The sequence below is a fragment of the Mercenaria mercenaria genome, chromosome 12, assembly GCF_021730395.1.
Source record: "Mercenaria mercenaria strain notata chromosome 12, MADL_Memer_1, whole genome shotgun sequence".
NCBI classification, from domain to species: domain Eukaryota; kingdom Metazoa; phylum Mollusca; class Bivalvia; order Venerida; family Veneridae; genus Mercenaria; species Mercenaria mercenaria.
The window spans coordinates 18,920,323-18,936,997 of record NC_069372.1 but is presented as its reverse complement, the minus strand read 5'-3'; the positions used below and the strand labels follow the sequence as shown (position 1 = coordinate 18,936,997).

The following is a 16,675-nucleotide window of genomic DNA, read 5'->3' as shown; positions in this document are numbered from 1 at the left end:
TGTTATACTGACACTTCACACAGGGCTTCCAACTGAATAAGTAAGTTAGATAACTCTTGATTGAAAGTAATTCAAATTATGTCCCTTTTTGACTTAGACAATGCAGTTAAAAATTCACATGCAGTTATCAAGCTATATCTTAGTGATAACTAAATCTGTTAGATTAAAACTTCACACACTGCATTCCAGTCAATAGACTTACTGAAGTCACAAAGTTGGATAACTCTTGGTAGAAATTAATTCAGATTGTGGCCCTTTTCAACTTCGATAATTTGGTTAAAGTTTTGCATTTCGTCTGTCGAGCTTTATCTTAGTAACAACAACATATTTTGGATTGAAACAAAACAAGACATCTTCTTACATAACCAAGTTAGAGAACTCCTGACTGAAATTAATAAAAATTATGGCCCTTTTCTATACTAAATTCAGTTAATTAAAGCATTGCTAAGTGATAACCCTTGCTCAACTCATATGGTCAAGCGTTTTCTTGTAAGGACAGCTCTTGTCTGTTTTTAGTGTTTATTGTGTAATATTTACATTTTTTTGGTGTATGTAGGTGGGATGGATGATGTGGAACTGGCTGGTTTCTGTCCTAGCTGTAGGAGCTGGTATTGTTTTATATGATGGTTCCCCACTCATTCCACATGCTAACATACTCTGGGATATCATCGAAAAAGTTGGGTAAGTCTTGAAACAGGCTAGTTAAAAGCATGTATTGTTGGTAGAACATTTGCCTGCTTATACAATATGCTTAAACACTTAGGTAGGTAAAAAAAAAAGCTGTGATATTAAGAAATATCAACTACATGAATTTGTTTATTTAGATCTCTACCACTCTGTAAGGCTTGAATATTTTCTATAAGATCATCTTTGAATGCATGAATTTATGCAGTTATGCATGCATATGTTTTTGCATTCATGCTTTTGTGTTTATGCAGTCATATGTTTATGCGGTCATGTGTGTATTTGTTTATACAGTCATGCATTTATGTTTCCATGCAGTCACATTGTTCTTGCTTTGTTTTCATTCTGTTACATCTTCTCATATTATCAATGAAGTGATGTTAGGTTATTTAACATTTTGTACAATACGGCTTTATATTTGGATATACAGGCATTGGAAGAAACACATTGGATGAGCCAGTAGACAAGGCCAAATATGTTTTTCAGATGGGTGCGACTATCCCATATTATACAGGACAATGTTAATTTATCTTTTTATTCTATGCTTGATCAAACTACTTGCCCCTCACCGATGTGGGTTCGAGCCTCACTCGGGGCATTGAATTCTTCATGTGAGGAAGCCATCCAGCTGGCTTATGGAAGGTCAGTGGTTCTACCCAGGTGCCCGTTCGTGATGAAATAATGCACAGAGGGGCACCTGGGGTCTTCCTCCACCATTAAAGCTGGGAAGTCGCCATATGACCTATAATTGTGTCGGTGTGATGTTAAACCAAACAAAATGAAATAAATAAATAAATCATTAATATTAATATGGATACTTCTATCAGTGAACAGTTTTTAAAGTTTAGTTATTACATGAGTACCTATAAATAGTAACAAATTTGTGCTGAAAATTCTCCCATTATCGCATTGCGTCATGCATTATCACATTATCATAATAAGCCCCGGGGCCATTATCGATAATGGCCCTGGCGTTAGCGCGGGAAATTAACGTCCTTAAACAGAAATGACGTCATGGCGTTTCATGGAGGTAAAACAGCGAATATTTCTGTTTTATTTTATCATCTTGAGCATAACATCGTGTATATTTTCGTGAAATAACTCATTTTTATCCCTAAATTATGCAATAAGCAAGTAAGTACAACTATCCAGTTATTTGATTTTATACTTATACAAATAATATAGAAACTGAAAAGCTGAAATTTATTGTGCCAGAAGATGCAAGTACCCATAAAATGACAGAAAAAACCCTTTCTTACTATATTATAGGTAAACATGTAATAAACAGGTAAATACATGGGAGAGCGGTGCCTTTGAGTGATAATGGCCCTGGAAGAAGATAATAGCCCTCGGGCTAAAGCCCTCGGGCTATTATCACCTTGCCAGGGCCATTATCACTCAAAGGCACCGCTCTCCTATTTATTAACCTATACTTAATATGGAGATTAGAGGCATAGTTATTATGTCATCCAAATGGGTATATATTGTATTCAGAACAATAACATGGTACAAATGTGAACCCACGACTAAAAGAGAAAGAAAGTTTGAATAAGAACTAATAAACTAGATTTCATTACATGTATTGCTGTGTACATTTTTTTGCATACATGAGAAACATGAATAAGTTATGTCTGGCATTAGTCAGTCCAGCCATGTTCTGTAGCATATTGGCAGTTAATCATCTTGAATGTATGCTAACTACAGAATGAAATGGAAAAATATTAAGAACACCCAAGTTGCTCTTGAATCCTGTTTACATAATGTTTGGTTAAGATTGTTTTGTGAGTTCAATGATCTTAAAAGTGTTGGGAGTCAAGCAGCATGCTATCTCAGAAAATGTTTTGTTTTTGTATATACCCTACTGCTTATTGTATAAATCTAAGCTACTGTCTAGCAACATTTAATTTCTAATAGAATAAAATATTTGGATTCCTTTGGTTATGTTGTATAGGCACATGCCTATAGTGCCTGTAGACAGTTATGGCAATGTTAAAAACATATGTCCATCAACTGCTTGTGTCAGTTACTGTTATTGTACATTTTTAGGGTAACAGTGTTAGGGACAAGTGCAAAATGGATTGCTGTAATGGAAAACAAGGAATTAAAACCAGGTATAAATTGTAAACAAGCTCATTTCGTTGGTCTAGATTGTAAGAAGTAATTTGTTGGTAAATTAATCTCTTCCATCAAAAATGTTTTGTATTTTGATTTATATTCATCTAAAATTATTGCTATTTAAATCACAAATTGTAGGTGCAATTCCAGTGAAACATCACAGTCCCAAATATCGATGACTCAAGCACTTTGACTTACTCAAACAGTTAACATGGTCCTCAGTCATTTTCTTTAAAAGTGACCTTTAAGTTACTGCTGTGTGACCTTTTGCTCATCCCTGTGTTAATTGCTCATTCTGTTATTACATTTTGCGCATCGCGTTGTGACCTTTGCTTATTAACTTGTGACCTTTGTTCATCACCTTGTGACCTTTTGCTCATCGCCTTGTTGCCCTTTGCTCATCAACTTGTGACCTTGCTCATCATCTTGTGATCTTACATTCATTGCCTTGTGACCTTCTGCTCACCACTTGTGACCTTCTGCTTATCACCTTGTGACCTTTTGCTCATTGCCATGTTCATCCCCTTGTGACCTTGCTCATCACCTTGTGATCTTAGTCTCATTGCCTTCTGCTTGTGACCTTTTGCTCATTGCTATGTGACGTTTGCTCCATACCTTTTGAGCTTTTGGTCATCCACTTGTGACCTTTTGCTCCTTTTGGTTGCGACCTTCTGCTTATCCCCTTGTGACCTTTGATTGGCTATATTTTACCTTTTTATGTCAATTCAATGTAAAATCCAATTCACTTGTGACCTCTAATTATCAATGTTTTGCTGTACTTACATTAGGAAGTTAAAAGTCATGATGTAGTGTATAATGTTTGATACATGTATATGTCGTTGTTACATTTGTGATATTGTGACAGTCAGATGAAGTTCATATTTTCATTTCTAAAGTATAATAATAACCTTATTTGATTATTGCATACTGTGGAATCATTTGATATATTTGACATAAAAGAACAAAGCAACATGAAAATCTGATTTCAGAGGGTATTTTTCATGCTAATTATTGCTAGATGATTTAGTATGTTCAACTAATGGTGTAAGTCTTCAGTAATCTGTACAATATTCCACAGAACTGCTGATACTCAAAAATTATTTCACTGATACATGTATATAAATTTAGGTAAAGTCAGACTTTTTCACTTAAACTCGACAAGATTTGGCTAAATTTGTTTTAGTTATCAGTAGTTCTAGGCACCTAAACAAATATAACATAGGGATTTTGGCAGGACCTGACAAAGAGTTTGAGCAAAAGATGGTATTCGAATTATCCAAGTCAGCAGTGAATGAAGATCGAATGTATATTTAGAGAATACTTTAGAAGATGAGTCTATTCAAGGGTTCCACTAGTCACTACCTAAAAGAAATAGTGCAATTATGTAATTACAGATTTATGTTTATATTAAAAATAATATGTTCTGTTGCAGGTACAACCCACAACTTGAGCAGTTTAAAGATGATTTTATCCACTGGTTCCCCGCTCATGCCACAGAGTTATGACTATGTGTACAGAGAAATAAAACAAGATCTTCTGCTGGGATCTATAACAGGTTCGGTTTGAATATGAAATAAAGATCAAATTGTTACAGATTAAATACAAAATTTTCTTTAATGTTACAAAATTGTACCTAAACACATGTATTAAAATTATTCAGTGTCAAACCATACTTCAGCTGGCTTTTTAGAAACTGATCAATATTGAAACTTAATTTGGACAGTTTTGTTTATATTTATGGATATTAACTTTGTTAAATGTTAATAACCAGTTACTTCAGGGACCTCTGTGGCAGCTTAGGTAAGATTCCCAACTATAGATCACTGACCCTTGGCGTTTGTGTGAACCTCATTAGAGGTTAAATGTGCCGCACCATGAGAAAACCAACATAGTGCATTTGCGACCAGCATAGATCCAGACCAGCCTGCACATCCATGCAGTCTGGTCAGGATCCATGCTGTTCGCTCTCAAAGCCTATTGCAATTAGAGAAATGTTTAGCGAACAGCATGGATCCTGACCAGACTGTGTGGATGCTCAGGCTGGTCTGGATCGATGCTGGTCGCAAAGCACTATGTTGGTTTTCTCATGGTGTGAACCAAATTGTTTCTTGTCATGAAGCTTGTAGATGATCAATTGTTGTACCCAGGTGATGGCCACCTATGCCCAAAATAGTACTTGGAGTGTAACCCCCACTCTGATTGTTAGGAAGTTGCAAATGGCGGGGCAATAAATGTAACATAGCAAACTGAAATTTGGAATTCTTTTTCTGATATCAATTACATACAGTGCAAAGACCTATGGTTAAGTACTTAATATTTCATTTCTATGTAGTGTTGAAATGATTTGTAATTTGATGCATCTCATTGCATCGGGTCCATATTCATCAGTGTTTAAAGTCTGAACTTGACCCTGACCCTGCAAAGTTTCTATAATGAGCTTGTCCATCTTTCAATTTGGACATAACCATTAACTGTTAAAAGGGGTGCTTACCAAAATGTACCTGACTGAAAGGCGACCAGTGCAGATCATAATCAGACAGCACGGATGTGCAAGCTGATTATGATCTGCACTGGTCGCAAAGGCAGAATCAGTCATGTCCAGCACGATAAGGATTAAACTTCAAAATGTTTTTTTTTCTTTTTGTTCTGTTATTAGTCAGAAATCTTAGATTGTAATGGAACTTTGCATGAATGTGCATTCTGTGGTTATGGACAGCCGACAAAAATATTATGAGTAATGAACAAAGTCATAGCACTTTGAATATTTGTCATTCTTTAATCCAAGGCCAAGTTTCAGGCTTGAAACTTAAATGAATATGGGCCTAGGAAAAGCTGATGCTAATACTAGGGTTAACCCGTATCATGCTGGACACGATTGGTCCTGCCTTTTCTGACCTTGTAGATCATGATCAGACTGCACATCCATGCAGTCTGCTCATGATCTGCACTGTTTGCCATTCAGTCAGTATCTTTTTGGTTAGCACCCCTTCTTAACAGTTAATGGTACTGTCCAAATTGAAAGAGGGACAAGTTCATTTTAGAAATTTAGCAGGGTAAGGGTTAAGCAATAAATGATCAGGCAATAGACTGGCTCCCATCCCTATGTTCTTATTTACATATATCAGTTTTCTTCATTAAGAGGAAAGTAACTCCAGAAGGTTGTTTCTGCATTGACATTTTTAGCTCGACTAGTCGAAGAATAGGGGAGCTATCCTACTCGCCCCAGCGTCGACGTGAGCCTGAGCGTGGGCGTTAGCGTCACACAAATGTTAAAGTTTGCGTACCACCCCAAATATTTTCAAAGTCCATTGAGATATTGCTTTCATATTTTGCATACTTGTTTACCATCATGACCCCAGTCTGTAAAAAGGAGGAGGCAACTCTATCAAGCATTTTGACTGAATTATAGCCTCTTTTCGACTTAGAATAAATGTTAAAGTTTGCGTACAACCCCAAATATTTTCAAAGTCCTGTGAGATATTGCTTTCATATTTTGCATACTTGTTTACCATCATGACCCCAGTCTGTAAAAAGGAGGAGGCAACTCGACTTAGAATATGCTTATTGTAATGTTAAAGTTTTACTCATAGCTTATATTATTACATACTTGTTTCTATTCCCCATTAAGTTACACTGGTACCGGAAACGTCAAAATTTTTCCATACACTGACGCCTGAATTTCATATCGGGTGCGTGACATAATTCAGTGTGTGTTGTTGCACTATTTTTTCTGTTCAGTATTGTCAATCCTATTCAGGCTATTGAACATATTTATGATATTTACATACTATTTACACGAGTAGATGCGTATGTAATAAAAAGGTTATTATCTTTGCATCGGGAAATATGCACTCATTCTTCAGTGAAAGAATATTGCGCTCCTAGAGTCGCGCAATATTTCCGCTGAAGAACTTGTGCATATTTCCCAATACAAAGCTAATAACCTATAATTATACTGTCAAGCACTGAGATAAAATCGTGCTATTTTAGAGGCTTAAAATTTTCTTATAAAATGTTTCCAGTATTTATATAAAAAATAACCATGCAGCCAGGGAGCCAGGCTAATCAGGCAATAACATTTGTTTTGTAATTTTCACATCAGTGAAACCTTTTCTATTCAGTTTGCACATATTTTTGCAGGAGGGACTGATATTATTGCCTGTTTTATGGGTCAGACGTGGACAGAGCCAGTCTACAAGGGAGAAATACAACAGATGATTCTTGGCTGTGATATGAAAACTTTCGATTTAAATGGTCAGTTAAGTGTTGTTTTCTTTTTTATCTTGCTTTCTTATAATTTATGATCCTTAAAAACTGTATATATGAATGTATGTAGATTTATGTATTTGGAAAAGGAAATAAAGAGGAGAGTAAGAAGATTATGTAGATTGTAACAAAAAATAGAAATACTTCATGTAAGGTGACGAGACATGCCACTCGGAACTTTTTTCAGTTGTCATATATTAAGTCTTCATGAAATAGAAATATATTTAAACAGCTTCCTCTCATAAACCACTTGATGGACTTTCACCACAGGTTTCCTCCAAAATGGTATGGCTTGGTCTCTTAAGGAGTTATCTGTAGTGAGTGAAAAACTTGGTCTGTAGCATCGTTTGATGGACCACTCTCAAGTTTGTTCAAATTGTTCTGCTTGCCCACCTTTGGGGCTGCCAATGCTAGAAATAGAGAAAAAAACAACCTTTAAAAGACTTCTACTCATGAAGCAGCTGATTGATCTTTATTTATAAAAAATTGTTATATTCAAGGTCAAAAGGTTGAGGTTAGATGAGTCTCTGTAGGGCCATTATGGCTTTTTAGTTTATTTGTTTCATTTGTGATAACTAATTATACCATCATCCCAGTATCTTCTATGTACAGTAATCAGTATTAAATACAGTTGAAACTCCATTTCTCACACTCTCTTCCCAAAATTCCGGCTATCTCGAAGACATTCTCAAGTCCCTTCCCAAAAACACATGCACGAAATATCATTTGAAGTGGAATTTCGGTTATCTTGATGTAAAACGTTTGATCCCTTGGAATTTGAGATACCGAGTTCCAACTGTATATTGATTACCAGACCTCTATACTCTGAAGATTAGTTTAGACTCTGCCTTGATTTCTAAGTTTTGAATTTTTAACATTTGAGCCGCGCCATGAGAAATCCAACATAGTGGCTTTGCGACCAGCATGGATCCAGACCAGACTGCGCAGGCTTGTCAGGATCCATGCTCGTTGCAAAGCCACTATGTTGGTTTTCTCATGGCACGGCTCATTTCTGATCTATAAAAAAATGCTTAATCTAAAAAAGGGAAGAAGCTGACTTGTTGAAGAAATAAATATATTATCCATTGTTTTTTAAAGGCAAGGAAGTTTATGATGTTGATGGTGAATTAGTGTGTTTAACCCCATTCCCCTCAATGCCAACAAAGTTCTGGAATGACCCACAAGGACTTAAATACAAGAAAGCATACTTTGATGTCTACCCAGGTAAGAGAAATTACATTTTAGTTTGAAGATTCTAAGAAAAAAGCAGGGCTTTAGCAGTCCTCTTATCATTGGCATCATTTGAAGTTCTGTGGAATGTGTCTCAATCTTCTTAAAACTGCCCCCAATTATCATCATACCAGACATGATGAATTGGCTTTGGTAAGTGGCAGATTTCATTTGATTTAGGGTCAAGTACTCTAGTTCAAGGTCACTGAGGTTTGTTAAGTTATGTGGCAAAATATATTTGACAGTTACTTCTTATCTAATAATCTTAAAATCTGGTCAAACTCTTGTTGGGTCATCTTTGTGACATTAATACATATAGAGTAATATATACTTTAACAATCAACTATATCTGGTTAGTTCTAACTGAGACTCTTTTGGAACATGGAGTCTATTCACTGTTTATACATAAGAGTTTCGCTTACTGTGAAATCATTAATATTTGTTGGGGACTAATTTTCATGGTTGAGTCAACCCACAAAATTTAATTCCAACAAGCAAGTAAAAATTCCCATTCATTTTATGTTCGGAAGTTGAAATCCACAAATTCATATCCCCACCAAATTGCCGTTTTGACCGAAACCATGAAATTTCTTGCCCATGAAATTAAATGATTTTACAGTAAGCTGGTGCTTTTGATGTGTGGAGTGGTTGCACATTTCATTACCTCTCATGAACAGACTTGGTCAAACCGAGTCTGCTATTACTTTTGCTTGGTTGATTTATATGCTTCCAAGGGATCTTCTAGCAGATTTTAATTGTTCAGTTGAAGTCCAGAAGTATGAGCCTAAAATACTACATTACATATTTCAGGTGTTTGGGCACATGGAGATTTTTGTCGATTCAACAGTAAAACAGGGGGCATTGTAATGCTGGGTCGAAGGTGTGTATATTGTTAAGATTTCCGTATGAGTAATGCTAGTATTTATGCCTCCTTTATCTGTTTATTTCCTTTGCTTATTGACATGAATTTAATCGTTTCTCCCTCGTATTTCATATTTCTTCAAAAGTATGTTAGACCCAAATTTCATACTTGAAAACATGAAAAATTACTACATAAAGTTAGTGTAAACATAAACATACCATGTTTGTTTGTAATAACAATACTATGCATAAGGTTTAGAATAGTACACACTGTGTACATGTATAATTAAACGCAGTATAAATATGTACTACCACTAAAAAACTGGACCACTAAAAACTGGAAGTTTTTTAACAATAGACAGTTACTGCATGACATTTAATTATGAATGTACATAATTATACCATCAATTTAAATATTAAGTAAAATTAAAATTTTCTGCAGTAAATATCTTGTATAAGATAAAATATTTTAGTGAAAGATGGCCACCAAATATCTTTAATTAATGCAAAGATAAAATGAAATATTACAAAATGATAGTTAGTAAAATGCACTTTTTAATTGTTTTAGCAGCATTCCTTATTTGTCTGAATTGCATTAGAAGGAAACATTCATAGCATTGTTTGCAAAAGTAGTGACTAGTGTTATCTTGAAACTTTTTTTTCTGTTACGTGATCTCTGGTAATTGTAATTTTTGTAGTATCCCTGTGCATTAAACATCCCTATCATTAGAGCGTTGTAACAATTTTCAGTTATATACAAAAAGGCTGCATGAAATATTTGCAAAAACTGTGTTTTACTTGATGGTAAACAGTGACTATGAATATTTTTCTGTCTGTTATGAGCAACTTTACTGATTTCAAAATCAAAACTGTTACTGTTACTTCAAAACGATTTAGTAACATTCTTGAATTTATCGTCTCAAGTTAGCACAACATGTATATTTACAGTGATGGCACGTTGAATCCAAATGGCGTAAGGTTTGGAAGCTCCGAGATCTATCATATAGGTCAGTATTAATGCATCAAAACATAAAGACATCACCAAAAAATGAAAAATGGTATTACCGGTAGTAGGCTCCTTGCTTGGCACTCAGCATGTTTCTGCGGTATGTTATAACAGTGAAGCAGCACTAAAAAGTTTGGGCCCACCCGCTTAGCTCAGTAGGGAAGAGCGTCAGTCTACGGATCGCGGGGTCGCGAGTTCGATCCTCGGGCGGGGCTTATGTTCTCCGTGACTATTTGATAAACAACATTGTATCTGAAATCATTAGTCCACCTCTGATTCATGTGGGGAAGTTGGCAGTTACTTGCGGAGAACAGGTTTGTACTGGTACAGAATCCAGGAACACTGGTTAGGTTAACTGCCCGCCGTTACATGACTGAACTACTGTTGAAAAACGGCGTTAAACCCAAAACAAACAAACTAAAAAGTTTGGGATTGTGCTCTCTACTACAAGTAGGCAGTGCCATTTATATGACAGAAAATATGTTGAAATACTCTAAACCTGCACACAAACACACATATTTGTATTTTAATAGGGTAGCAGCCTTAAAAATTCTAACTCGCTTATATCAAAACAAGAGAGCACAGATCTACAGATAGTGGGGCTGCGAGTTCAATCTTCGGGCAGGCACATGTTCTCCGGGAAGATTTGATAAGACATTGTGTCTGAAATATTTATCTGCCACCTCTGATTCAAGTGGAAATGTTGGCAGTTACTGGTGGAAAACAGGGTTGTACTGGTACAGAATCCAGGAACACTGGTAAGGTTAGCTGCCCGCTGTTACATGACTGAAATACTGTTGAAAATCGGTGTTAAACCAAAAACAAACAGAAAATTAAAAGTTCTACTACTCCAACAGTATAACACAGATAGAATGAAGTTGCTACGGGAAGATCAAAATGCTAAAGTTATCTGAGGTTTCAATTGATCCAGTCATAGAATATACATGTATAATGAAAACAGCATGGGGACCACGTAAAAAAACGTAAAACCAGGTGCTTGTGTCATTGATGCTCAAGAAAGCGTTGTTTCACTGCAATTAATAATCTGAGCAAGTGTGTACAATACTGTATAAGTGGAAATATGCGTGATGTAGAATATAAGAAATTTGCGAAAACATCAGCCGTGTAGATTTCCATGCTCGCCCAGAGACTTAATTACAGTCAGGTAAAGATGACCATTATGTGGAGACTAGAATTTGTGAGCCTCAAATTGTAAAGATAGTAATTGATGGCAGTGATAGTTATTTCTTTTTTAGCTCATCTGATTTTTTGAAAAAAAATGATGAGTTATTGTCATCACTTGAGCGGTTGTCGGCGTCGGCGTCGGCGTCTGCGTCGGCGTTGCCTGGTTAAGTTTTATGTTTAGGTCAGCTTTTCTCCTAAACTATCAAAGCTATTGCTTTGAAACTTGGAATACTTGTTCACCATCATAAGCTGACCCTGTATAGCAAGAAACATAACTCCATCTTGCTTTTTGCAAGATTTATGGCCCCTTTTGTACTTAGAAAATATCAGATTTCTTGGTTAAGTTTTATGTTTAGGTCAACTTTTCTCCCAAACTGTCAAAGCTATTGCTTTGAAACTTGGAATACTTGTTCACCATCATAAGCTGACCCTGTACAGCAAGAAACATAACTCCATCTTGCTTTTTGCAAGATTTATTGCCCCTTTTGGACTTAGAAAATCAGTTTTCTTGGTTAAGTTTTATGTTTAGGTCAGCTTTTATCCTAAACTATCAAAGCTATTGCTTTAAAACTTGCAGCACTTGTTCACCATCATAAGTTGACCCTGTACAGCAAGAAACATAACTCCGTCCTGCTTTTTGCAAGATTTATGGCCCCTTTTGGACTTAGAAAATATCAGATTTCTTGGTTAAGTTTTATGTTTAGGTCAACTTTTTCTCTTAAACTATCAAAGCTATTGCTTTGAAACTTGCAACACTTGTTCACCATCATAAGCTGACCCTGTACAGCAAGCAGCGTAACTCCATCCTGATTTTTGCAATAATTATTGCCCCTTTTGGACTTAGAAAATCATTTTCTTGGTTGAGTATTATGTTTAAGTCAACTTTTCTCATAAACTATCAAAGCTATTGCTTTAAAACTTTCAACAGTTTTTCACCATCATAAGTGGACACTGTACATCAAAAAACATAACTCTATCCTGCTTTTTGCAAGAATGATGGCCCTTTTTTAGACTTAGAAAATCACGGGTAGGACAATATTTCTATCACACAAAAAAAATCAGATGAGCGTCAGCACCCGCAAGGCGGTGCTCTTGTTTTGGATTGGCGCATCCAAGAAATCCATAATAATTAATCCCCACAAATATTTATAATTTCACAGTAAAGTAAATTAACTTCAGTGTTCATCTCGACACCAGTTGCACTATGTGTATACAGTATTAAACTAAAGTGTTATTTCCTCTATTGTTTTGCAGTGGAATCATTCAAGGAGATACAAGATAGTATTTGTGTAGCGCAGAGAAAACAGGACAATTCCGAGGAGCGTGTCATATTGTTTTTAAAAATGGCTCCTGGAAGTCAGTTCACACAGGAACTTGTGTCCAATGTGAAAACTTGCATCAGAAAATATCTCACCGCAAGACATGTACCAGGTTTCATTCTGCCTTGTACAGATATACCTGTGAGTAGTTTCAGAGGGTGTATTAGATGGGGGAGTACTCATGATTTATGTGAAATAGGAGATTATGCTTTCAACAGTGAGCGACTGAGCAAACAACCTGTATTAATGTTATGTTTTAAAGATTTTTTGAGTTTCTTTGATTCTCAATATAAAATATTGCGTCATGTTAAAATTGTTAATTTTATGTGGTATATAATGATTAAATGTCACAGTTGATTTTTTAAATGCACACAGCATATCAATCATTTTAACAAACAAAAAAATTGTCTTTTAACCGTTATAAATAGAAGAGATTGCGGAGGTATTGTTATTTTTATACGCCCAAAGGGACATATTATGTTATGACGCTGGTGTCTGTCTGTCCATCCATCCGTTAGCAATTTTGTGTCCGCTCTGTAGCTCTTGAACCACTTGAAGGGTTTCAAGGAAACTTGACACAAATGTTCACCACACCGAGACGACATGCAGAGCGCATGTTTTGGATGTTTCGCTTCAAGGTCAAGGTCACACTTAGGAGTCAAAGGTCATATCAGTTTGTTTCGTGTCAGCTCTGTAACTCTTGAACCCCTTGAAGGATTTCAAAGTAACTTGACACAAATGTTCCCCACTCCAAGACAACGTGCAGAGCGCATGTTCCAGACGACTCGCTTCAAGGTCAAGGTCACACTTAGGGGTCAAAAGTTATATCAGTTTGTTTCGTGTCCACTCTGTAACTCCTGAACTGCTGGAAGGATTTCGAAGAAACTTGGCAGAAATGTTCATTACACTGAGACGATGTGCAGTGCGCATGTTCCGGATAACTTGCTTCAAGGTCAAGGTCACACTTAAGGGTCAAAGGTCATATATGACTTGGCTTTGTGTATATTGCTCTGCATTGCAGTGCTCTTGATTTTATTTGGCAGATCTCTTTTTTGTTCACTTACAATAATTTTTTTTTTAATTACTTCCCTTTTATGTTACTGTAAATAGCTTATTTTGAAACTTTTTTATTATTGGCCGTAGGGAAAAACCGAGACCACTTTTCTGTGGTACAACATGGATGATACCTCTAATTTTTAGGTGTATTTTTACATACCTGTACCTGATAAGGATTTTTTTTGGTGGACTTTGAATATTTTTTTTGTGGACTTAGATTTGTTTTTTGAAGTTTTCCTTTTGTTGTTCCACTCCTTTGGGCTACAACAGTCAAGTTCTTTAAATTTTGCTCCCATCCTATGATGTAATCCTTTGGGCATATATTGCCCCACTTGGCGGAGCTCTTGTTTTATATGGGAAGGGAAAAAACTGATAAACAATCAGTATGTAAAAGATTTGGACCACTTGCATAACTGATGTTTATTTTATTATTTCAGTATACAATAAGTGGGAAGAAAGTCGAGGTGGCAGTAAGGAACATGATTATGGGGCAGGAAGTAGTACAGAAAGGGGCACTTGCAAACCCGGACTGTCTTCAACAATACTCAGACATTCCAGAATTACACGGCTACTAGGCATACATGCTCTGTTTTCTGAAATGTCCTGGAAATAAGTGCAGTGTTGTGAACAGGTGGACATCGTTGAATACTCAAGAAAGTTATAAATTTCTCATCAATACTAAAAATTATTAATCCTTGGGAGTTTTGACTTAAGTCAAATAGCAATCTTTGGTAGTAGTGTAGTGTAGCACTTTTAGAATACAGGGTAAACGGGAACTTTAATTTTAGAGGTATTATAGTAATATAAAAGTATTGTTGTGTTTTTACAAGATGTTGGTACTTTGTTTTTTTTGGATTCTGTTGTATGAATATATGAATTTGTGTTATTTATTGAGGTTTAAAATGTTGCCCTTGGCTAGAACAAAATTTAGAAATAAAATAGAGACAGTTCTTTCATCTGTTAAACCTGGGGAACAAATTTTATGTGCAGTTTTTTTGTACTTCATGAGCTTGCTTTACGTTACTCATTGAAAGTATGTAAATTGTTATTCTAATATGGCTTAGTTTATTTGTCTGTAAAATGAAGAAGGGCATCGGGCATTGCATATTCTGTGATAAAGAGCAGTTCAGGCGCGGGCCAGTTAGAGAATATAATGGTGTCAAGCACGACATCACATTGTTACATGACACCCAGTTTAATTACTACACTGATGGGTGAAGTTCAGCATAATTTTCATCAAAATGGTTTTATGTTAGACTAAAAATGAATAATGCCATCCGATAAACGAGACTTCATTGTTCAGATGCTTGGATATTTGACATCTCAGGCCAACACCCTAATGGTTCCATTCTTGCACATCTAAAATGTGAACTCAGGTCAATCAGATGATAAACAAAATGAAGGCATTGAATATTTATCAAAACGGCTGTGACTAAAAAAGGATCTGGAGTGCCTGTGATAAATTACAGACTCCGATATATACCAGATTCAAGCGATTTAAATGATAAGTATCTGTATTTATTTTGTATCCATGGTAATCCTAACCCTAAACTTTAGTCAATATATAATACATACTAATACACTAAATGCATGCGGACATGCAATAATTTGCGTACTTTCGCCATGCGCACCAATTGATAATCACTTCCGGACATGTGCAGAAGACCTTTCCAGATCTGCAGTGAGCAACATCGTAGCAAAATAACCTTGCGTTAAAATTAATGTCACACATATATGTCAGCTTTTTTAAGAATCTTAATGCTTAGTTATATTTTTTATATCATTTTATTGTGTTTCTTTTAAAGAAAAATGTTGAGTGTATTGCATATTGTTTTGTTTTTTGTTTTGCTGACTGTCTGATAATAGTGAGGTTATAAAAGTGTATCAAAACAAATACTATAAATAGCACTTGAAGAAAGTATAAAAAGGTTTAGCTGTTTCATTACACACAGGGGTTATTAAATTTCTAACATGTTGTAAACATAAGTATACTACATTAAAATAGAAATACTAGCATCATTTTCTATTTAAAATTGCAATTTTCTAAAATTATGTTATGTTTCTTCATTAGAAAATGTGGTTGGGAATGTGTTCTGAAATTACTTGTAACCTAACAATCTCAAGTTATTGAATTACGTATTTCGTAATTAAGCCACATTTAAAATGTGCTCATTTTCTTTCATGTATGATATAATTTTGGATGCAGTCTACAGTAAAAAACATTTGAAAAGTAAATGAAAATAAAGCATTGTAACTTACCTGATAAATGTTGATTTGACTTCAGTACTAATTATCCCCCCTCCCCCACCCAACCCCCCTTAGTTTATACCAGTTTGTTTTAGCTCAGTTGTGATGACAGTTTTAAGTTTATTTGAACCACTTCTGAGTTTACTTCCTTGAAAAACCAGTCCTGGTGTCATATGAGAAGGCATGGTCGTGACCCCAGTGATGCTTGAACTTACGATCCCCGGTTTGAGTGGTCAAAACTTAACCCTTACCCTGCTAAATTTCTATGATGAACTTGTCCCTCTTTCAATTGGGTAGTACCGTTAAGTGTTAAAAGGGGTGCTTACCAAAAAAATATTGACTGAATGGCGAGCAGTACAGATCATGATCAGACTGCACAGATGTAGATCATGATCTACAGTGGTCGCAAATGCAGAAACAATCCTGTTCAGCATGATAAGGGTTAATAGGGTGATTATTTGTGGTCAGTACATGACTGCTATTGTTTTCAGTAAGTCAAAGTTCAGGGTCACAGTGATTTTGTTGGGTCTGGAAATGGTTTCAGCTCAATAACGAAAGAACGCCTTAGCTTACGGTTGTGAAAACTTCATGATGCCTGTGGCCAGTAGGTGACCTCATTAGGAAGTCGAGTTTCACAAGCAGTAGTCGTGCTTCAAGTAGTGCAGATAAAAAAGGTTTATTGTGCAAATATGATAGATATGCATAT

General features: G+C 35.7%; 1 protein-coding gene across 1 annotated transcript in view; it reads left to right on the top strand.

Annotated features, from left to right (window-relative positions):
- Positions 1-15,993, top strand: part of LOC123533150 (acetoacetyl-CoA synthetase-like) — a 42,173-nt gene extending 26,180 nt beyond the window's left edge. The window contains exons 10-18 of the mRNA XM_053519347.1: positions 557-681; positions 2,731-2,795; positions 4,232-4,354; positions 6,940-7,053; positions 8,164-8,289; positions 9,106-9,175; positions 10,105-10,163; positions 12,602-12,807; positions 14,160-15,993. Coding sequence (XP_053375322.1) covers positions 557-681; positions 2,731-2,795; positions 4,232-4,354; positions 6,940-7,053; positions 8,164-8,289; positions 9,106-9,175; positions 10,105-10,163; positions 12,602-12,807; positions 14,160-14,297 — 1,026 coding nt within the window. The 3' untranslated portion in view covers positions 14,298-15,993. The remainder of the gene's footprint in view (positions 1-556; positions 682-2,730; positions 2,796-4,231; positions 4,355-6,939; positions 7,054-8,163; positions 8,290-9,105; positions 9,176-10,104; positions 10,164-12,601; positions 12,808-14,159) is intronic.
- Positions 15,994-16,675: the final 682 nt, after the last annotated feature.